The sequence below is a fragment of the Ochotona curzoniae genome, unplaced genomic scaffold (assembly GCF_017591425.1).
Source record: "Ochotona curzoniae isolate NIBS_2020 unplaced genomic scaffold, NIBS_Ocur_1.0 scaffold_3835, whole genome shotgun sequence".
NCBI classification, from domain to species: Eukaryota; Metazoa; Chordata; class Mammalia; order Lagomorpha; family Ochotonidae; genus Ochotona; species Ochotona curzoniae.
Genome location: NW_024467114.1, coordinates 18425647 through 18450078, shown reverse-complemented (window position 1 = coordinate 18450078; position 24432 = coordinate 18425647). Strand labels below are relative to the sequence as shown.

Genomic DNA, 24432 nt, shown 5'->3' with positions numbered 1-24432 from the left:
CGACTTTCTGTTTTCCTAGCTCCGTGGTCCTGGAGTCATCCACAGCCAAAGAGGCAGCAACTCGGGTGGGAACCAAGGGGTGTCTGAGCGAGTGCCTGTCCAGTGCTTGGTTCCTGGGGCGAAGGGCGGGGCAGGATACCCAGTGGACATGCAGATGCTCTTTTGTCTGAAGGATGCTCTCTCAGTATCTCTTACAGAGAAACTGCTAATGAGAAGTCTATGTCAATCCTTCATTTTTCTACAGAACTTAATTTTTTTTTCCTTATTTGAGGTTCCATTTAATTTCCCAGAGAAAATTCACAGCACTACATATAAAATGTACCTAGGAGAATGTTTTCTGTATTAAACATTTTTCACCACTCCCAACCTCTCCAGCTTAACACATGTTCTGAAGCTCAAAAAAAAAAAAAGCCTGTTCTAGTGCCACAGTTTCTGGTAACACTTCTGATAAGTTAGGGAGAGTTCGCTTGAAGGACTCCAGGACTCCACTCCAGGGAAGTGGGCACGCAGATGGCATGAATGGCTCCTGCTAAGGGATTTGGGTTTCCAGGCAGCAGTTTTGCAGCTTCTGCAGAATTGTCCTGAAGACCATATTTTAATCATCATCTTGAAAGGGTTAAGAAGTCCCTAGATTACAACCTTGTCTTAGAGTAATTGGTCCCTGACACATGCATCAACAATTTCTTCTAGAGCACACGGGATCAAATAGCTTAAATTGAAAAAAAAAAAATTGACATCATGTTTTGTCAATTTGGGTGAGCTGCAAGTAAATTTGTTAACCTTTTAGAAAATGAAAAGTTTAGTGACTATTTACACATTTTGAATATTTTATGTGTGACTGGTCAACACGGTTTACACAAATGATTGTATAGACATCCATTTCCAATCGGCGAATATCTGTGTTATGTGACGGGTAACATTTCAAGCTTGCCTAGAAAGGTGACTTCATATGAAACCGCAGAGATTACTGTGTATTGTCAAAAGGTCACTTGGAGATTTTGAAAATAAAACCACTAGGTTTGGCTTAGAAGTATGGCAACAAATCATAATTTGAAAAATGTACATGGTGACATAAAAATCAAGGTTTCAGCAGTCACTCCCATGAAACAGTTAATTTTGTTTTTCTCTTAAACATGGGTTTCTAAAGCCATTTGAAAAATCCTCCTAGGTTTGTTAAGCCCTTAGCAGAAGATTACAGCCCCATGTTTTGTCTTTGGTGAATAGCTGTTTGTCTCACTTTATTTAGTTGGTATTGGATATTTGTCAATGTCATTTCATATCTACAGAAAATTCTTACGCTCTATGGAGGTAGTGAATGAGTGTGTGTGTGTGTGTGTGTGTGTGTGTGCGCGCGTGTGCGTCTGCCGGAGGTCACATGACAGTTTCATCCTATTTGGTGGAGCAGCTTGACTTTTTTCCCCCTTGCTTTTGGTGATGGTTGTGAGTGTGGAAGTTGATTGACAGATGCATGCCAGAAACCCCCATTCTCCTTTTCAAAGACAACATATGATGGATTGCGATCTCTCAGCGCAGCAGGACACGGGGACCATGCAAGCTGTAATTGGTCAGGTATGGAGTCAGCCATTTCTCAACTCTTTTTTTTTTTTTTCCACGAGGGTCTCACCATATGATTCACATAATTCATATTTACTGTACCATCTTTCTATCTGTATCTTCAGCTACCTGCCAGCATAGCACTCCAAGTGCGAAAGGCAGAAGGCGCCAGGGAAACCCGGCCAGGAAACCTCTGCTTCAAACTTCACCGGTGCGGCTTTGCAACAAAAACTAAAATCACCACCCCCCCAACACACCACCCACACACACACACACACACACACACACACACACACACACACACACACACACACACGAACACATCTACTGTGGGATTGGAGGTGAATATTGGGGGGAAAAATCTGTTCGGAGATCACAATCTAAATAAGAGATTCCTAAGGAAGCCAAGGGTGAGAGGAGAATTAAGTCCATCTTTCCTAGATGGGAGGTAACATTTTTCTAATGCTGTCCAATCTTTTTATTTTGGCTATATATTTTTTTTTCCCTCTTCCCTCCCACCCCCCTCCATGAGGAAAATAGAAACATACAAATGCATGTGCCTTGACTTCCACCCCCGGAGAATGTGTGATTGAGGCTGGGAAGTGTAGCAGGAATCCCGGCGGCTGCGGAGGGGCAGGCTGCAAATTAAACACTGCCACAATCTGAAAGGACCAGGTGCTCTGCTGCCGCTTCCTAATGCAATCCAGCCCAACAGCTTTAATAAACAGCTCTATTTAGTTCCTCCTCTCGGTATCCAGGGAGGTGAACTGGTCCGGGGCTGCTGTGATGAAATGCCAGAAGAATCTCTCTCAGAGGCCTCCCCAGCTGATTTTTAGAGCTTTCTCCTCTTCTGTCGTCTTTGTCTTCCAAATGGGTCAGTGAGTCTTGATCTTTCTGTTGGGTGCTTTCTGGGAAGTCCGTAGTTGATGCTTGTGTTTCAATGTTTGCCTTGTAAGCGAAATTGGAAGAGCAAAGGATCCTTGTATTTTCATTTGCCTTCAAATAACTGAAGTGGTGAAAGGAAGAGTTGGCTGCTGCCGAAGGGTGATTTTTCTGACTATGATGGGGGTGGGGTAAGGAGCAGGAAGGGTATATATTACATATATATAATTTCCTTTATATTTTTTGGTCATGTATTGCTGATTAAATCTTTCTGGATTTTCTGTGCATACTCGAGAATTATTAACTCGTCAGTCAGAAGGTGGTGACGAATATTTATGAACTCTTAAAAAGTTTGGGTTGGTTTGTCTTGATTTGGAAAGTATGAAAAAAAACCAATTTGGCAAGGTGATGACATAAAATTTGTTTGCTGCATGTTAATAGCATGGTGGAAAATATACTGTCCTACTCTGTTTTTGACAAAATTATAGCAAAGCACTTCAGGGTTCTGAAAGCACATGGTTTATTAATACCAGCATGCTTCATAATGTATTTTTAGATGGAAAATGTCAGATACATAATGCCATGTTTACATAGGCTTGCATTATTTTTTAAAGAAGTAGATGTTGGCTCCCACAGAAAAATATTTTTAAAACTTTGAAGCTGGTTTTTGTTTTGCTGACAGGTATAAACTGGCATCTGTTGGCATGCATCTATCAAAAGAAAACCTGCAAAATGATTTTATGTTCCATTAATGCCTGTTTAAATGTTTACTGATAGGCAAGTGTGTATTAAATAGAGCTAAGCAATTGTGGTGTAGGCAATGAAATAAATACCCGTTACAAACAGATGGCCTTTTTGTATGTGAATAAAACTTGCTTTGATAATTACCTTGCTCTGTTTAATAAAACTTTCCTGAAGGTGCCCCTTTGGTGTTCCCAATAGCATGTTAGAGGGATTACCACTTTAAAAAAAAAACTATTCTGTTTCAGTCCCAATTAAGAAACAGCTTTTCCTTTTGAATATGTTTCTGATGAGGAATCGGGAGAGATGATTGTAGTTTGTTATTCGCTAGCATTTATTGGAAATCAATTGTTAAGGCAAATACTTTAAAAGGTTCAGATAAATACATTAAAAAAAGACAATGTGTTTTAAAGATCGTAGACTGAACTTCTAACTTATTAGGGCTTGAAATTAGTTCTTTTCAACTGTATATTTTGTGTGCACCTTGTCATTTTGGAACACTCCCTAAAGTCTAGGAACTATGCTTGTTACTGACTTGTTTATGAATACTTCGTAAACAGTTGCCTCAGAATAACCACATGTTCTTTGAAGATATTATTTATCATGAATTATTTAAAAAATTGTTAAATTAGTAAATCATAAAAGCAGTGGTTCTGATGATTCAATTTTGCATGCTAGACATGTACAAACTAGGACGCTTATTTTTTTAATCTGGTAGTGAAACAACACGTATTCAAAGGGAAAAAAACATGCTATCGTATTGGCATAGCATAAATATCAGAAAATCTAAATTACAGCCTATCTGTAAATCTAAAAGGGTGGCATATACCTTTGGAATGAATACATTTTGATTGTTAGAGCTCAGATAAGAATGTTTACTAAAACAGTTAATTCTGACAGTAGTAATGATTACTTTCTAACAATAAGAAAAAGTAGAGGAGAATAATTTTCACTGTTTCGTAGCTACTCCTAACCAGAAAGGGACGTTTTATTTCTCAGGTATGACAATTTAAATATTGTCCTCATTCAGCAGCTATGAACAGTTCCATTCGAGAACGCAGATGTCTGTTCTTTATAAAACACACGTTAGAATTGTTAATTGACTTCGCCCTTTTCTTTTTTCCTGTTTGGAGTCCTGCTCCTACACGAGTTTGGGCTGAGGAACAAACATGGGATTTTAGCGCTGTTTTCCTTGGACACTGAAAGATTCCCATGAAATATCCAGAGGTTTTTCCACTCCTCTGGGGGTGAGTAGCCACAGTGGCTTCCACTGGAGGAAAAGAGAAGACTTTTCTGTGTTGCTGGCCGTAAGCCAGCCTGTGGCTTCACGGAGTAGATACTACTTATCTATGCCTTTCCCTGAGGATTTTCCCTCCCCCAAGCAAGCAAGCAATGAAGCAGTCCACTACCTGGAAGAACAAACTCCCTGCCTCACCTATCAAGCTCAGAAACTTGGTTCATTCATACAAGTTTTAGAAATCAAACCAGATTTTTTTGTGAGCATTTTTTATAGCAAGCTTTCTAACCCGTTGACTCAGAGTGGATTCTTAGCTTTCAGATGATGACTTTCAAATCTGTTCAAACTCCGTGAGTTTGGATACTGTTTAGAAAAAATGGAGACTTAAGTTCAGCCATTATGGTCATTGAATGTTTATTACATCTCGTCTTTCCTGCAAACCTGAGCTTGTGACAGGTTAGATTAAGTATTACACACCTCTTGTTTCTGTTCTGTTTTGTGTTTTTCTTCTCATCTCCCACACAGGGGTCACTGGGTCGAATTCTTCTGAAACTGCAGTCCCTGGAGGACTTGGCCATCTTTCCATGCTTATGTGTGGACCTGAGGGTCCAGGCTGGCATGCATATCCATAGGTTGACTCTCACAAATACTTCAAAATAAAGGATATTAGTTAATAGAGCAGGCACATTGGCTAAAAATATTTATCTAGCATATTTGAGTTTGCTAGGAAAAAGGACAACTGGATCAAGTGTTCCTGAGTATACTGCCATTGACATTATTAAAGCAATAGTGAATAGACTATGCATCCCACAGGGGTCTCAAAATTCATGGGGAATGTATTTTATGAAAAAAAAAATGCATAGCTTTCCACATCTTTGCATAAAAATGGACTTCTAATTTTTCCAGAATTTTTTGACATGCCCTTCTATTTTCTGGATAGCACTAAAGGGAAATGGAAAGGGTTTTCTATTTTCCTTAAAATAATGAGTTTTTTGGCAAGGGGAATGCAATTCAGAGTGCTTTGATGCTCTGGAGGAAGCAGATGCAGGTGTCTGAGACAAGGGTGAGGATATGTGCTAATAGGCTACTGCAGGCAACTTGAGTGCATTTGGCTTAACCAGACCTTAGGGCAAGATTTCTTCTAGAAATGGATATTTTGAAACACAAAATGACTTCATTGCTTTAATATCAATGTTATATTTTGTATTTGCTCATACTTTTGTTTTCAAAGGTAATCCATGTGGCTTAAGCCCATTTTGCTTAGCTAGAAATGTGCAGAGCTGACCTAGGATGTACATTGCCTTGAGAAGGTGCCTGGAAGAGTGTAAATGGCGTTCTTGTAGATGATGTGCCATTTACCTAGACTCATTTTCATGCTCTGCACAAAAAAGGAACACTGGACGCCTAAGCCAGACATAACTGTCCCTACTCTAAAACAGAAGTTGCTTTGGAGCCATGAATGTCTTTTAAAGCTAGGACATTTCTTCAAAGAAGAATTATTACTGTTTAATTTAATTAAATACTTCCCACACCAAGGATTTATAGATGGATAGGTGTTGGGAACATAAAACCTCATTAAGGAGTCTTCTTAGAAAAAAAAGGATGTTTTGGTCTGTGCCATAATCACTAGGCAAATTTGTAATTACTGACCTTGAAATCACTTAATGTTCCACTAACAGGAAAGTTTGTCTAACATATGCCTATTAGGTGCATACAGCTTTGTTACCTTCAGAATATTTTCAAGTTGAACTAGTTATTTAAATTGTAAAACTGAGGAAATGGGATTTTGGCCTTGTTGCTAAGATATCCACATCCTAACACCAGAGACACTTGGGTTTGATTCCTGGCTCTGCTTCTGACTCTTTCTGCCTGTGCAGAGCCTGGGAGGCAGCAGTGATAACTCAAACCATGGGTCACCTGCCATCCATGTGTGGAAGATGGAGAACGAGTTCCTGGCTTCCAGTTTTGGACCTGACCCAGGGAGGCGCTCTGTCCTCTAAACACATGGAAAAAAATCTAAAAGTTTTTTCCATCAAAATAAAATTTGATACGGTAATAATGCTTCAGTGATGTTAATCAAAATACCAAACAAGTAGTTTATGAAATTTCTCAATTTTAAGATTTATGAATGGGACCACCTTCAAGTGTGACTATCAGTATTTAAAAAGTGAAAGCTTTAGGGTTTCTACTGCTACATTTGCAGTAAGTTACCATGATTTTTAAATGTGAATGCCTGTGAGAACTTTCATGCACTTAGTATAGATTGTGTCCGTAGGGAACTACTTTTCTGAAGTTTAGCAAAGTAAGGCATTATGTTTGCTTTGAACTACTTAGAATAGACATGCCTCATATATTGAGAAATTTCTTAGTTGTTCCAACACTTGATGTGAAAAATTGTGAATTAAACAGCAAATATAAAAGAATCAGAATCAGAGCAACTAACTGCAATGAGATAATCTGATCACTAAATTGTATTATGATTGATTGGTAATTGGAACTGGGATTTACTTGTTCTAAATCTCCAATGTTCATTTACATTTTTCTGCCTTCCTCTGTTCCCTCTCTCCTCTTCCCTTTTGCCTTTTTATAAGTAAAATATTTTGTTCAACAGAGTAAGTCATGTCTTGTTTTGGGAGCAGATTGCTCTGTTGAAATAAATTGTCTTAAGCTGATCCAAAAGTGTAATCAAAATCTGTATCAATTTTGATTTTGTGCCTATTTCTTAATTAGAAGACAGTGTTTGAGCTCTACAGCATTTCAGTAGGAATTCACTTTTCCACTTCTTCCCAACTCTGCAATATGAGTCAATTATAGTGAAAATTGCTGGATTTTTAAGTCTCTTTATAGTTTGCCCTAAGCTTGTAGTAATTTTTAAAAACCCATCTATGAATAACCATTGCTCTACGCTAATACTTCTTGTAAATCTAAAATCATCCTGTTTAAGTAGCAGCAGAATGACTGAACGCCTTTGATTATTTATGTTAAGTGAAATTATGGGTTTTAAAACACTTTATTTTTCATGTTGGCCAGCTTTTAGGAAAGAGCATTTTGTTCTATTGCTAGCTTTTAGCACCCCCATGATAGGAAGGACTTTTTCTTCAAAGGACAGAGATTAGCTGCTGACACTGGGTTGTGATTTCAGGTGAACTGCATCCATGCTCCCGTCAGCAGCACTTTTCTAATCATAAGATCAAGAGAAAAAAATTGAGGATCAACAGAATATTCTAAATTTCACCTATTTTCAGTTTTGTTCCCCAGGGAGTGGATTATTCCAGTAGGAAGAAGTAGCCACATGATTTCCAGCTGTCCTAGGGTCAGAAATGCAAATACATATGTTGACACCTATAATAAAAAGGATGTAGCCACTCAAATGTGTGTCTATCCTTCCACTGTCATTTCTCCATCAGACTTCTTTCTCTTTTCCGCTATAATCCAGAGCTGGTTCAATGAGTAATAACCGGAAAGTGAACCTTTGTGGGCTGTCCAGGCAGCAAACAGCACTGGAAGGAGACGAGAGCTCAAACAAAACAGTAGCAGAAAATTCGCAGTGTACTTGATTCTTAGTATTTCTGCTCAGCTATTTTATAAGTTAATTTCCTCTCATCTAGTAAATTATGACATGAACAGTTAAATACTTGAGTACAAAAATGAAAATAAAAAATTCAAGGGATAAAGGCAATCCTTATGCTATTCAAAGATTTTTAAATTAAAGAATGCTTTTCTTAATTTGCTGGAACAGGTTATCAGCGCTCAGTACTTTACTGTAAGACAGCATGTGGTTGCAATAGATATTTTAGGGGGTTCATATGATATGGAAGGTACATTTCTTGATGAATAATTAAAAGATATTTAGAAAATTTCTGACACCTAAAAACTTAGATAACCTTTAAGTATACCTGCTTCTCTATGAAATGGTGATTTTTAGCACTGATTAGAAAAACTGGAGCAACCCATTATGTGTGTGCATACACATACACTTTATATACACATATATAAATTTATTGGAAGGCAGAGTTGCAGAGAGGGAGATTGAGAAATAAAAGATCTCTCCCATTCCCCCATGTTATAAATGGTTCATTCCCTCAAATTGCTGTACCAGCTGGGGCTGGATCATGCCAAAACCAACAGCCAGAAACTCTATCAGGGTCTCTGACATGGATAGCAAGGGTCCAAGTACTTGGGCTGTCTTCTATTGCTTTCTCCTATGCATCAGCAGGGAGCTAGATTGAAAGTGGAGCAGCCAGTACAGAAACAAGTATTCCTATGAGATACAGTGGATACTCATTATGGAATGAGTCTCTAAGGAAGTGTTTCTGGACAAGTTCAGTGCCAATTAGAAAGCTTAATTTTCCACACAATTTTCACAAGATTAACTTAGTCATTTGAAAGCCAGTATTACAAAAGGGGAGAGAAATAGCTCTCCATCTACCAGGTTCACTGCCTACATGGCTACACTGGCTTAGACTAACCTAGGCCTAAGTGAGAATCCAGGAGCTGGAACCAGGTCTCCTATGTGAATGGCAGGAATTCAAGTACTGGGGCCATTTTCTGTTACTTCTCTAGGTATATTAGCAGAGAGCAGAACTGGTAGCAGAGCAAACTCAAACCAGGAACCCAATATGTGATAAAGCATTTAGGTAGTGGTTTAACTCAGTCTTCTACAATGCTGCCTCCCATGTACATATTTTTAAATGAAACAATTACTTGCCTAGAGTGTGAAACAAATAATGTCCTAACATAGGGTGATGGAGTCTACAAGCCTTGAATGATACATCTTCTCTACCCTTCCTCTGAAATGGAAGTCTAGCCTGAGCAAGAATGCAGTCAGACACACGGCACTGGACTGGTAGCCCAAGCTTGCTTCAGACATACCTACTTAATTTTGAAATCATTAAATAATACTAACTTTTTTGGGGGAGTTGGGATAAATGTAAGATGCTGTTTAATGTGCATGGGTAAGGCAAGAACATCAAATGCATTTCACTTACTGTCAGTCCTCATGATTCATCCTTATAGTCTGGGCAAACCACGGTCTCTGAGCTGAAACAATTTTATCCAGTTTTTTTTTTTCTTATAAAAAACAGAATGTTCCAGCTTGGATCTTATATCCTTAGGGTTACAATATTGAATTCTGAATCGGGAAACTTAATCTTGCAGCCAGATTTGACACGATGCTGCTTGAACAGCGGGCAGAAGTGATGATTGTGGGATGAAATGCCCCCTAGGTCAGAATTTGGGCAGAAGAGATTTTGTGGAAATTTGGCTGCGATCTAAAACCCCCACAGTGGAGATTCTCTTCACATTAGTAGATGGCATTCGGTTTAAAGGTAGAACTTTCCCTTATTTGTGTTCCCTCTTTTAAATCTTTCCCTAGCAGATTAAGGTGTCTTTCTAAAAAACACATCTTTGGTATATTTTAATGAATTTTGGTAAATGTGTCTGTAGTAACATTCAAAAGATCTCTGGGACCAAAGATTAGTGTTACTAGGAGCCAAAACAGTTATATTTTTTTCTTCTGATAAAATGTTAATGCCAAATACAAGAACTAAAATTATATTTAAAAATTTTTTTCTACTTGTAAACAAATCTTTTCAGGGACAAATTAATCCATAGTGAAAATTAAAAAAAAAAAACTCTAATGATACAAGCACACTTTAGACACTTTAGGGAATGCTTGATTATTAAACTACGTTTAGATTTGTAAAGGTTAGTCTGTTTTCAGTTGTAGTACATGGGAAAGTCATGGTAGGTGACACCTGTTTTCTAGGGTACTCAAGAGCATGGAAGGAGACTTGGTAATTTTCAAATCATAACCATATTGTAAAAATTTGAGTTCCATGGGTGATCTGTGTATTGCAAAAGGATGAATATTGTGGTTACTCTTTCTAAAATTGAACTGCATCTTTATATCCCTTTTAGAGATACTTTTTTACGCATGCTATGACATCAGTTGGGATTGGTTTCTCTCTACCATTGCCCATCAAATAGAATTTAAACCACTAGTGCAGGCAGAGGGTAGAACATCCAAGCAAGACTGATAGAACACGAACACAAATCTTACACGCACATGATTGAAGCAAGCTGCGTGGTAGACTCTTGTGAGTCTTCTTGAATTTTTTATTAAAAATTATAGGAGTCATGCATGCCTACAGCAAGCAATTTCAACAACACAGAAGAGCATAAGTTGAAAAGGGAAGCACCCTTTATTCTGTTCTCTATGAAACAACTGTTAGCTATTTTTTGTTTATCCTTCCGGAAATTGTCTCTATAGGCTTACACCTAGAAAATCTTCATACTCATCAAATAGATGAGTATTATACATAGTTCTGCAACATATTCTCGCATTTTCAAAACATACATAACCATGTTATATTTTTATGATTAGATCTGACTTTCTATGTCTATTCTCTGCTATGGCTACATAATTTCTTTTAAGATTTTTAATGGAAATGCAGATTTATGGAGAAGGAGACACAAAGATCTTGTGTTGGCTCATACCCCAAGTGGCTGCATGTCCCAAGCTGAGCTGATCCAAAACCGAGAGCCAGGAGTTTCCTCTGGGTCTCCAACATGGGTGCAGGGTCCCAAGGTTTCAGGCAGTCCTCGACTGTTTTCCCAGGCCACAAGCAGGGAGCTGAATGGGAAGTAGACCAGTCAGAACACAAACTGGTGCTAATGTGGGATCCTGGTGCATGCAAGGCAAGGATTTAGCCACTGAGCCATCCTGCAGGGCCCAGGTTCCAGAACTGTAAATGGAGCTTGCTTTACTGAAAGGACTCCTAAAGAGTGTCTCTTAAGATGAAACTTAATGTTAAAAACAAACAAACAAAACCATTATGCCAGCAGAAAACACATTCACTGCTTACATGTTTGGCCAATTAAAACAGCAATATTATATTTGGTAACAGAGATGTAAGAATGAGAGAAAATGACTTTAAGGAGCCAGTTCTTAGGAGTACTATGATTTAAAACCTGTTTGTTCCAAGCTACAATCACAGGTGAATAAAATGTTTGACTTTATTTTCTTTCATGGCCCTCAATGCTGTTTGTTCAGGTAATTGACATAGATGTATGTTTCCAATGCCTGATTCAGTTAGTATACCTAGATTAGTGAAAAGGAGGACATAAGAAATTCATGGTAATTAATGTCAGTTAAATTTCTGTGTCCTGTATTTCATATTGTCAGACCAATCCTTCAACCCTGATTCACAAGTTAAATAATGCTGTCGGCAGAAAGGCTGAATGAAAACTAGTCAGACATGGCTTTTGAATTCTAATACTTAGGGGTTTTGATACATATGCTAGGTGTGTTATTTAAATATTTAAGAATGTGAGAAGTCATGTTTTCTATTTCTTTTTGGATATGGCTCTGCTCTTTCACCTTCATCACATGATCTCATAAACTAAGAAGAAGGTGAACGAGAGCAGTCATTGAAATCTATATCTGAGCAAGACGGAAGGTTTGCACAGTGTGTGGCATCTTTGCCTGCACAGATGTGCAGTTTCAGTAGAGCTACCTATTGGGTGGATAATGTGTCTCCCCTTCTCTGATCTTTCCTCTAGATGCCAGGAAAAGTATGTTAGGAAGCTGCCCTGCTTTATTCTATAGGTTTAAAATTAAGTAGGTGGCTCCGTCATTGGCTCAGAACAGGCTTTCCAAAACAGGTTGTAGAGGCTGCCTTTAGTATTGGTCATTTCATTTCAGATCCATATCTGCACATTGGGTACAAATCCATTAGTCATAAATCAACAGAGGCATGGAGGGAATGTACTTTCATGAGTGTGTGTCTGTTTCCCTCAGAATTTTGTAAACTTTGCCCGATATTTGCAATGATGTTTAATAGCAATTTTTCTTTTCATCCAGAAGATGGCTAAATATTTAGCCATCCCCAGAACAGCCACATTGGTAATAAGCTGCCAATTAGTGAGCACTTACCAAGTGTGAGACACTTCACAAGCATCATTTAATCCTTGTGAGAGGACTTTAAAGTAGACCTGTTATCTCCAATGTACTAAGAAGTTGGGGTTAATGAAATGGAGCAAGTCATATAGCCAGGTTAGTGGTAACACAGAGATTTGGCCTAAGAGACCTAAGAGCTTTTAACTCCTTAATTGTACGTAGACAACAGAACTGAAACATGACCCTGTGTATTAGCTGTAGGAAGTCTGGTTCCTAGTGTCCTCCTTTTGTGGAACAGATCTAATGACAGAATGTTTTTTTCCTTCTCCTTTTTCTTCATCTCTTTTTCCTAAGAATCTGTGGTTCCTCTTGGGTACTATATATAGGAAGCACACTGTTGTCAGTAATACAAGGGGTCTTCAAAAAGTATCAAAGCTGCACGTTATAGAAGGATGTGTGCATTTCAAATAGCTTCTGCAGTAAAGTAAGGTTATCTTTTAATTCTGTTTTCAATGCACTTTTTGAAGCACATTTATTTCTGCTGTAATCTGGCCTTCTATAGTGTCCAGAGGATAATTGTTTTTATTAAATATCAAACAACAGAATGGTGAGTGGAAGGATGGAAGAGGTCAGAGTTCTTAGCTTCCACCAAAAGAACTGCTCCTAACTGAACAAAGAGCTGCTGAAGCCTCAAAGAGTCAGTTTCCTAACATTGCATGAGATTTGCCTTAAGGCACAGCAGACCTTGAGCAGATGAGCCTGTTGTACTGCTCTGTGTCCGAGGAACACATTTCCAATAGACAGCTCTAGGAATGTCTGAAAAATCGCATAGTGATGGTGGAATCCAAGTATTTCCAACATATGCCATCAAACTCTTACTGGTTTTTTAAAATATTTTAACTGATTAACTTTATCAGTCATTTATCTGTCCTGTAACTGATTAACATTATTGTCTGTATCTGAAGTCAGAGTGTTACATCTATAAGATACGTACTCCCTCAATCTGTCACAAAATGTTAACTGGATTCTAGTCATTTGTAGGTTCATCAGTACTTCTAAGTGTATCTTAATGATAAAAATGTAATTAGTTCATAAAGCGTTATGATGGGAAGGTAAGGATTCTTAAGAATTAGCTCAGTTTTGGAAAGCTGTCTTGTGATTTTGCTATTTCGATTTCCATGATTTTTGAATTAAATAAATGGCATGTTTTGTGTATCTGTTGGCATGTGAATTCTTCCTGTAAAATGACATTTTATGCATTTATGGCCCAAGGATAGGTGTGCAGTTGACACAAGTCTTTGTTTCTATCCAGAAGTTGGAAATTTTCATAAAGTGCTTATCTTAACTGTAGTGATACATTACAAATATTGAGGCCACAGAGGCTTTGTTCTTAAAATGTCTGGGCCAACCTCCTGTACATATGGTGATGAGATGATAACCATGTGGTGAAAGGAGCAGCCATGTTCTCCCACAAAATACTTACTGCTTTGGAACATCAGATGCTTGGTAAAGACTGTATCCTGCCCTGAGCCTGTAATCCACTGCATTGCACCTGCATCTGTCCCCACAACAACCACACAGCCATAGGAAAGAGCCACAGTATTGTTTAAACAGTTGTCTTGAGTCTTGATGACATCCCTTGCAAGAGAAGTAGTGTGGGAAACTGGGCTGAGCCCAATGAGAGGGAATTAAAGTTTGGATGTGTGCTGAAATCCAAGACAGTAGACCATGTGCACTAAGATCCTAGAAGATTGTCTAGTCTATGAACTCCTCTCTTCAGTAGTTCCTAATGTTTTTTCTTCTGGTTAGGTTCAATCCTTGTCAGAAATGGATTTTTTAAATGCTGAAGGCAAGAAGCAATTTGACTTCTTGTTTTATTGGCTGAAAGTTGGTATATCAAGTTGATACCATGTCACAATGCAGAGGCTTTAATTATACCCATGACAAACTGAACATAAAAATGAACCCCTGATCCGCCAGTTTTTAAGTTTAAGAAAAATTGTTATATATTGGTTAAAAAATGAATAGGTGTTTCATGCATTCATTTTATTCTATTGGAGTTTAAGTAAGACTATCATTCATGAGTTTAATTTCATTTTATTACTATGTAGTTTATCAAAACCCATATTTTAAATCTGTAGCCAAATAGTCTTGTGAATAAGTCTTATTTTCTTGCATTTTACTTTAAGAATCTATTGAGAAAAATTTTGGTGACATGAACCAACCTGTTCACCTAAGGTTTCTGTCTTGACATGAAAGTATGCCCTTTCCTCACTTTTGATTTTAATATTTCTGTTTTCAAGAGAGAAGAGTATATGTTATATCAAAATATGAGTATGGAAAATGTTAAAAATTATTGAATCAAAATTTCAAAGAGATTTTATACTAAGAAATGAAATGTTAATTTTTAGAGTGATGTGCATATCTGATAGCTATGTTTCAAGCTAAAAGTCTATCGTATTTTAAAGTATGAAAAAAGAGAAACCTTTTCTGGCCAGGAGGGGTAGGTAATATATGAAGGTTAAATGGAGATTCCTCAGAGGGACAGGGTTAGACTCGTGATTCTAAAACCAATCTGAAGGAATGTCTGTCTCACGTCTGACCTGAAACTGACCCACTGACATTTGAACAACAGGATTTTATGCACACATATACACCTCCCCCCACACACATACACGGATGCTTCATACTTTTCCCACAATACAGGGAAATCTTGTTCTTTATCTTTGCCTAAGCCTTGGCCTCTTATGAAACCTCCACAGTTCTTCAAAATGGATCTATAAGTGTGGAAGTCCATTGGAGAGGAACATACCTGGTTGTGAGAGTGTTTTTAGAACCTTAGGACTCTTGGTAGACAAGAAAGGATAATGTGTTCTCACAGGGTGGAGCTCTCCCTCTATATGCAAAATTTAGCTCCAGTCACTCCTTAGTACTTTTTATTGTTCTAGGACATAGCCTTTTTTGTCTGTTTATTTCTCTCAGAAGTACTTTTTCCACTTGGTTGAACTAATCCTTTTTTCAGAGTCTCTCAAAAGCTAAGAAATAGGCAAAACTTTTAATTTATTACTAAAAAATCATTTGTCTTCAATTCTCAAGATTTGGGTAAAGATCATACTATCGCTTTCCAGAAGAATGGGAACTCTGGGCCATGGGGGTGGTGCATGGATGGGGTGGAGATGGATAGGATCCAGAGTGGGATGGAGCAGGAGTGGGTAGCTACACAGCTGAATGGGAAAGCCAGGTGAGGGATGGACAGATTTCCTACAATAGTGTTATATGATATGGGTATAAGGATTGGTAACTGGAAGGCCCCAGAGGAGAAGGAAAAGGGAGAAGGCAAAACAAAAGGGGTCTTGATTCTGTTGGTGCTAGAGGAGGAAGGGATAATTCTACATGGAAGAGCAAGGAAAATCTGGTTAAAGGGGACAAGGATGCAATTTTGCTCAGAAACAATGTGATTGTTTATTGACTCCAGGGTACAGGCATGCAGCAGGGCTACAAGGCTGACATGTGACATCAAAAGGTTCAAGGGAAATGGAAATAAAACACAGGAGCTTTTTTGTACAAAATAAGCCTGATCAATGAGAGAGGTCTTTAGTTTTTCACAATATGTATTTTTATTAACTACCTAATTTCAAAACTTTTTGGACCAAAAATAGTTTGTTACTCTTTTCATAAACTTTTGAATCCCTCTTGTGCATGAATTCCGTTTATAGCACCCTCACTGGACAGAGCTGGAGTGTGGGTACCCCCAGCAGTGGCCTTCTGAGTGAAGAATGGGTATGTGGGTGAAGCATCTGGCTGCCTTCATCTTGTTTCCCTCCTTTCCTATTGTCTCCACTACTTCCATTCCTCGTCCTGATTCACCCCTCTGCACTTCATGCCTGTGCTGTACTATCGGTGCCTTAAAATCCCATTCCAATTCCTGATGCCCTCAATGCCCCCCTAAATCCTTATAGTCTGCCAGTTTAAAAAAAACTGACTTATTGAAAAGCCAGATTTACAGAGAGAATGGGAAACAGATCTTCCATCTGCTGCTTCATTCCCCAAACGGCCTCAATGGCTGGAGCTGAGCTGATCTCAGTCCAGAAGCTTCTTCTGGGTCTCCCACGTAGGTGCAGGGTCCTAAGGCTTTGGGGCATCCTCCACTGCTTTCCAAGGCCACAAATGGGGATCTGGATGGGAAATGGAGCAGCCTGGACATGAACTGGCATACATATGGGATCCTGGCTCATGCCAGGTGAGGATTTAGCTGCTTGAGCCGTTGTGCCTGCTGCTTTGAACTTACTCTGCTCATGCTCTTTGCCCTGTGTTGACTTGGTGCACTCTCACACCAGGTGCAGGATATTTGCCATAGGACATAGCTTAGAGTGTGTTTTTTCCTGGTTTTATGTCATTTAATGGATTATAGACTTGGTCTTACCTCCCCCCCCTGCCCCAGGTTTACTTATCTTCTTTTTCTTCCTTCATTCAGATTCCAAATTGCTCAAATACTTTACTCATTGCTTTTTAAAAACACCCGAAGTTTCTTTTTTCCGGCATTTGTTTCTGTCACAATTTCTGTTTACTTAAATCCTGTCCATCCTTTGGAGGCAACACATCCTCTTAAAATCCTGTACCTGTCTGCCTGCCTGAACAAGTCTAGCCTCATCTGAGCCTTAGAACCTGTTTTGTAGCACTGTATTTTATTCCTGACACCCCTACTACCACCCGTGATAACCTTTGGGGTTCATCCTTTGTGTATCCTGTTGATGCCAAATATTCTTTGTACTTATCCTAAGATTGATTAAGAGCATTACCTGGGATCTAGGCCTAGTGAGCACAAATGTTTGGTAGCAAATAAGAATCCATTCATTCAGTACGTTAACTGGATATACTTGTTAACCAAAACTTGAAGTTCTGGGATGCAGCATGCCAGATGTTATTGAACTGAGAGCAGATATAGATATATGGAGGCAGATATGGTGAGGCTATTCTTCTCTGAAGAAGCATGAGTTTTCTGCAATTGTAGAAGCTATAGGAGAGAGATTATCAAGTCCAAATGATGCAAGACTACTGCTTTAACTCTGAGATGAACTAATTTGATCAAGGTTGATGACCAACCTGGCTGAGTGCCCATTCTTTGGGCACTTTCTTCGTAGCTGTTAGGACATCCATGACTGATCACTAAGAATGAGATCTTGTTGATTTAGAAAAATGGGAAAAACAGGACCCAGTGCAGTGGCCTAGTGGCTAAAGACTTCACCTTATATGCACTAAGATCCCATATGGGAACAATTCATGTCTGGCTACCCCACTTCGCATCCAGCTCCTGGTTTGTGGCCCAAAGCCTTGGGGCCCTGCACCTGCACTGGAGAGACCTAGAAGAAACTCCTGGCTTCTGGCTCCTGGATTGGTTCAGTTCTGACCATGGCAGCCACTTGTGGGGACAATCAGCATAAGGAGGATCTTCATCTCTGTCTCTCCTTATCTCTGTAAATCTGCCTTTCCAATGAAAATAAATCTTAAAGGAAAAAACAGATTGTTCATTGCAAAGTTTTCTCTGCATTTTTGCAAATGATCAAGGCTTTTCTGTTCCTATTCGTCCCTTTTTGTCCTTTCCAGGAACCCTGTCCACAATCATGTGGGCAATGCTTAAGATAGGTGTTGCTCTGCTGTCCATTCTAGTTACAAATGACTGGTGACAAATCTTAGACCTTGAAACTTCTATAGGTTAGGAGTGGTAGAGATGGTCTTCCTCCATGTTCTTCATCAGGTTTGTTGTAACTTAAACTGTGTGCTTGATTGTTTGCAGAGCCTATGTGATTACTGGTGCCCTGCTCTCAGTGACAGAGGGAGTTGACATTGCATATAATTTGATCTCATTATATAAAAAACCCTATATCGGGATGTATATATACTTTGATATTTATTGGCATGTCCTGGGATACAGATACCATTAAAGTACAAAAAATGTGTGGCTATGTTTACTAAAATAAAAATGCAAATATTCTAAAATGTTAGTGCAGTTATATCCATATTTATTTGAGAGACAGATTGCAAGCTTCCAATAGCTGGTGCATTCCCCAAATGCCCACAATGTCTAAAGCAGGGCAGGACTAAAGTCACGAGCTATAATTCAGCTCAGGTGTCCCCAGTTAGCAACAGGAACACAGTGAGGCTCCATCCCAGCTACCATCCAGAGGCTCCCTTGATAGGCAACTAGACTTGAAGATAGAACCGGAAATTGAACCAAGGCTGTCTGATGTGGGATATGTGTGTCTTAAACATGTGAAATATTCTTTTGTTTTTAATGTTAATTGTGTTACTTGTTAAAAGGGTGACCTGGGGAAGGCCCGGGAATAAACAGATGACCTAGAAACACCGCAGCAGAAAATAGCCCAGGACATTCCAGAGTTAGCTTGAAGAGCCCTGGATTTGAACTAGTGAGTAGTTAGGGCTGGATTCCAGTAGCATTTCCATTTTATAGGTTTCTGCACTTAACATTTGAAAAGGGTGAAATCTATCCTTAGCCACAGAGGGCAGAATTGCCTCATACTTTATAGAATTACAAGGTCCCAGTGGATGTATTTAAGTTCCTGCAGGCAGAGACAGTATTTTTCTACCATCTTTAGCACAGTGCTTTTTCACATAGTAGGCACTCAATGAAGATTTGTCAAGTGTATGAATGCTCAGCACTTCCATAAAGACACGATCCAAGGCTGTTTCAGGTGGTTCGTACTCTATTATTTTTTATCGCCATTTAGAGCTTACTGCTCCCATAGCAGCAATAGCTTGTATCCGTCAAGCATGTGTGGTATTTAGTATTTTGGTATGTGGTGTCAACTTTCATGTCCTAATATGGTTTATATGTAACTGCTTATGTTACAGTCGATGTGGGACTCGTTGGCTTGTTCCCACCTAACGCAAGCCCTTGCCAGCCATGTTTAGGTACACTCATATGATTGTTTCAGGCCCATCTCTCTCCTATGGCCCTGGGGCTCCTGTTTGACAAAATTACAAATTTATGTGTTTACCATATGGTAATTCTGTGTCTAACATGTTTGTATAATATAATTTTAACACTTTGACGGTGCACTTCTGTATTCATTGTTGCTTCACTGGAAATATGTGTTAACATGTGTGCTTTGAAAGGAGGATTAATTCCAGAAGGTCTGGTCATGTGATGTGCCAAGGGACAATGACAGAGAAGAAATGTTTTCTACCGAAGATGGTTTTCCCTTTAATTCTCTAAAGTAAGTTCTGTGACTTTTCCCTTTCTGTTGAGAATCCTAGACTTTGACGAGGAAGTCTTAGGAAATTTGGGAAAAGTAACGAAAGTCACACTGCAGTTCCACTTGTAATCTGGCATTGGGAATGAAAAGACAAGGGAAGAAAGGGAGCAGTGCATGGGTGAGGGGCTGGAAGTGAAGTTGGGGGAAACACTTCCTGAAGGTGCGGCATGTTGGGAGGGAACGGTCACACCGTTGACACAGGCTGGTGGACAGACGCTGCATCTGCTATATGAAGCTTACAGACGAACTCTGAAAGCGAAGTCCTCAGAAGACCTATGGATGTATGAATTGGGAGACCCTTTTTACCATCAATATACTTTCAGATTTCTAGTCTTCTAGATTTCTAACAATCACTTTCACTGTCTACTGAAGCAAGCTAATTATTTTGTTTATTATAGATCAGTGAAGAGTACCAAACTCTTCCACAGTGCATTTCTTCTGTTAAATGTACACCTTATCTGTTCTCTCTTATACACTCTGCTGTTCTTCAACACACACACAGTAACACTCTAACCTATGACTAGATGTTAATTTTTTTTAAAGACGTGTTTTACATAAAAGTGATACAGAGGCAGAGAGGGAGGGGAAGAGGGAGGGAGAGAGAGAGCTTCCATCTGCTGGTTTATTCCCTAAGTGGTTGCAATGGCCAGAGCTGGGCCAGTCTGAAGCTGGGAATAGAAGATTTTTTTGGGTTTCCCATGTGGATGCAGGGGCCCAGCCATCCTCTGCTACTTTCCCAGGCCAGTAGCAGAGAGCTAGACCAGAAGTGGAGCAACTACAGCTTTAGCCAGTGCTGTGGTGGCAGATTAGCCTGCCATTGGCTCTCACTAGATGTTAATGTTACTCAATTAAAATGTTACAATATTAATTGTAATTCTGGTGCCAAGATTGACCACTTAGATTTTCATCTCTCTCCATAAGTTATAAATTGCTTCACTTAAACATAGATATTGAAGTAGAACAAGAATATTGCTAAATACTGTTTATAGACTATCCATAAAGCTCACAACCATTGCAAATATTTCTTCTCACTCAATCTTTGTGTCCTTCACCTCCATGTTACAAGGTCACCTGTGCAGTGTTTGGCCCATTCTTATCAATGATATGACTTTCACTTTTCCTCATTCCCTCCAGCACATCTGTTCTTGGCAAAACAAAATGACCTGCCCAGTATTGTTGAAATATCTGTAACTGAAGTCATACCTAGGTATCCACTTGTGAATTATAATTTGATATTTATATTTTAAAGTAAGTCTCATGCCATTTTAGTACATTGACCTGAAACAGTTCAGTGGTAGAGAGATCTCCTATTTAGCAGGTGAAGGAGATATTTTCTCATTGAGTAGTGCCTTTCTTTCCTCTCAATCTCTTTTCCTGCTCTTATGCAATTCTTTTTGATGGTGACCATTTTGTCTGGATACAGCTTGAAAACAACTTATGGGCATAGCACTAAATTTTGATAATGAAACCAACTATGATAGGAAGATCATCCTTTGTCACAACTTTTAGCTTTCGCATTAGGTTCAAGCTGCTTGCAGGAGACAGATTAATTTGTGCTATGTTTATCAAGTCACTGCTTTAGTCAAGCAATTTAGAAAACACTGAGGACACAAAATGATAACTAAGATAACTTTGATCCCTCTACTCATCTATATTGCAGTGTAGGCAAGGAAATGGCAGAGATAAGCATCAGGAAAGAAGCTTTGAAAATTAGTAACATGATAAATTATGATTGATAGTCCTAACAGTTTAATATGTTCCTTAAGGATTCGGTTGTTTTAGGTTCTTCCTCAGTGAGGTGATGTTAAGAGGTGATAAAGGAGTGGGGAACGGTTAGGCCTTTGGGGTACTGCTTTTATCAGAGATTCTTTCTTGTGCTCACCTTGCAAGCCTGCAGTTAGTTCCCATGAGAGTGAGTTGTTAAAGAGTAAGAATAGTCCCTCATCACTGTCTTATTCTGTGATTTCTCCTACACAAACGCTGCCATCCTCCCACAGGCTCTCACTAGAGACAGAATCTAAGTCTTCCAACTCTTGGACTGGAACTGTTGAAACTGTAAACTAAACAAACAACTTTTCTTTTCCAATGACCCAGCCTAAGGGAGTTTCATATAGTTCAGGAAATTAACTCTTAGAGAGATGGAGATCAGGAAAGCTATATTTAAACTAAGCATGGATCAGTTTGGGGAGAAGGGGAGGGACTGAGAATGGGGAAAACAATGTTGATGACTGAAGTAGAGATGGTAATGTGGTGAGACGTGTGATAGTATCGTTGATGGAGATGGTAATGGTAGAATGATTTTGGTAATGATTATGGTGGTGTTGGTGATGGTAGTAGATGGTGCTGATGGTAGTCATGATATTATCATAAGCCACAATCAGGTTTAAAACTAATACTGTTACATCAGTATTATTCCTTGACATGTTAACCCAAAAAAACCTAGAAATAGTAGAAAATACGATATAAAATAAGCTATTTGATATTACCTTAGTCTTTTGTACACTTTTCTTTTGAAGGTATACAGTGGGAAAAAAGCAAGTACTGCGTCTAGAGCTATGCATTTTCTTTGGTAGATAATCAAACTAAGTGCCTGCTGTCACTTTGCTCTTCATTAGGCAAAACCCAGGGTTTTTGAAACTGTTTTCTTACTGGTTTTGCCTTGAGGTCAGTAATGTGAAGTTTTAGGGCATGAATCTGTTCACTGACTTGCGGGGTTTGTCAATTTCTTGGCAATATAGATTGTTTTTTTTTTTTTCTCTTCAGGGATGTTTATGACCGTCTCCTGCTGCTCCTCTCCTCCTTCCCTGCTATATTTCCTTTCTTCCTCCGTTTTCTCTGCTTCCCGTGTGTGTGTGGCATTGCATATGTGAAGGCCTCCTTAAGGAGCAGGCATTAGTGTTAGGTACAGAAGAGAGATGGTGTTTTCAAAATGTGCTGAAATGCTAGTAATTATATTCATCTTCATTCATAATCGATGGGAAAGTAGAGTACTTGTGGAAAGCCAATCCTATTTACTTAGTTCATTTTTGATTTTAAAAGACTTCATGACATGGAAAGACTCTCAGTGACTTAGTTAACTGGAAAAAGGTTCTTACACATTACGTACTACATGTTTGAGTTTTATAAATAAAACAAATGTAAGATGCATATCTAAATATTTATGTATGTATACAGAAATCCATCAAGGTTATGCTAAAATATTAATCTCTTACTTGTGGCATAGTTTGAGGAAATTTTTATTCTTTAAATTCTGAAATTTCAGCAATGAAGAGTATCTTTGAATAGACCACAAACATGATCACTTCTTTGGCCTAATAGTCATACTTTATTTTTCAAGAGATTTTACTTATTTGAAAGTAAAAGCAACAGAGAAGGGAAAAAAACAAAAGCTTTCATCCTCCGATTCAACTCCCAAAGAGCAGAAGGGTCTGGTCTAGGTCAGACTGGAGGCAGGAGCCTGGAACTCTACACAGGCTCACACAAGAGTTACAGAGGCCCGGCTACTTAGGCTCTCTGCTGCTTTCCCAGGTGTGTTAACAGGGCTTGCAAGTTGGAATAGCTGGGGCTCAGGTTAGTCTCAGACCTGGAAAGTGACATTGCAAATGGCTGTCCAACCCACTGTGCCACAATGCTGGCCCCACGATTTCTACTTCTAAGAAACACTCAGATCTTCATGAAGAACTTTCAACACTCACAAGAAAGGGAGCATCTCATGTCTTAAAAGAGGGGAATGAGGACTTATTTTAAGGTAAATCCTTACGATCCTAGAATTGTTACAAGTATCAATGACCTGGGTATAATACTTATGATATGTAATGTCGGGTAAAGAAATGGTTTATGTGGTAAGGGATTAATTATGTAAAAAGAAAAAGTAGGTGTAGAAATAGAGTATAAATCAATAACTAAACTTTTGGTACTGGTAAGTTCTGGGTTTGAGGGGTCACATTTCTTATCAATGAATGGATACTCCTTTAATATGGGATGTATGAATATTTAAAAATTTTTAAGGGGAAATTAGAATCATTTAGATGTTTTGGCAATCATGAGGCAGGCAGGCCTAGAATGTTATTTCTCCGTGTTCTAGTGGCTTAAGGAAACAAATAACAAATAATAACATGGAATTCCTTGGACATTTATTGGATATTAATAAATACACACACATTAAATTTTAGAATTGAACTATTGAATGGTACAGCAGTCCTCCAAACATGTGGAAAGTGCATATTATGAAAACTATGCATGGATTTAAGCATTACTGACACCCAAATAAACTTATACTTTTACTTGTATTTTTTTTTCTGAGGCATCTGAAGTTCCCTTATATTTTGGAACTATTACGACAATGTAATTAAGAGCCACATTGTCAACTCCACTGAGTTGACCAGGGGTATCCAATCAGACCAATGGGAAACAGTTTTTTTCTTTTGTTCTAAAGTGTTTCTTGCGTACTGGGCATTAGGAATGAGCATCCATTCTCCTAAACTGATGCCCCTTTTGAGTGCCAGGACAAGCCAAGTGAATGAATAGACACAACTACTTCAAGCAGCTCTGGACTTCTGAGTAAGGGGAAGAAAGCTGTGACCTGTCAGCAGCACCTGTGTTGAAAGGCCTTCCAGAAACAAGGGACCAGCACTTGGGGAGCTTTCTATAGTTCACTTGTGATTTTAACTAAAACAATGCTATCTTGTGGATAGCATTTATGAGTGATACCTATCGGGGGTTAAAAAGTAAAACAGGAGGATTAATCATGTAACTGATAATGAAAATACACCCAAAGTCATGGCTGCCAATTACTGTGCACCTGCTGCTCCGTGAGCCCCATGAGAAACACTGGCATTTGTCTC

The 24432-nt window shown here is 38.8% G+C and overlaps 1 protein-coding gene across 1 annotated transcript in view; it reads left to right on the top strand.

The window, feature by feature from the left end:
* Window positions 1-1464: 1464 nt before the first annotated feature.
* Window positions 1465-24432, top strand: part of POU6F2 (POU class 6 homeobox 2) — a 400555-nt gene continuing 377587 nt past the window's right edge. Inside the window, exon 1 of the mRNA XM_040964984.1 lies at window positions 1465-1569. Coding sequence (XP_040820918.1) covers window positions 1465-1569 — 105 coding nt within the window. The remainder of the gene's footprint in view (window positions 1570-24432) is intronic.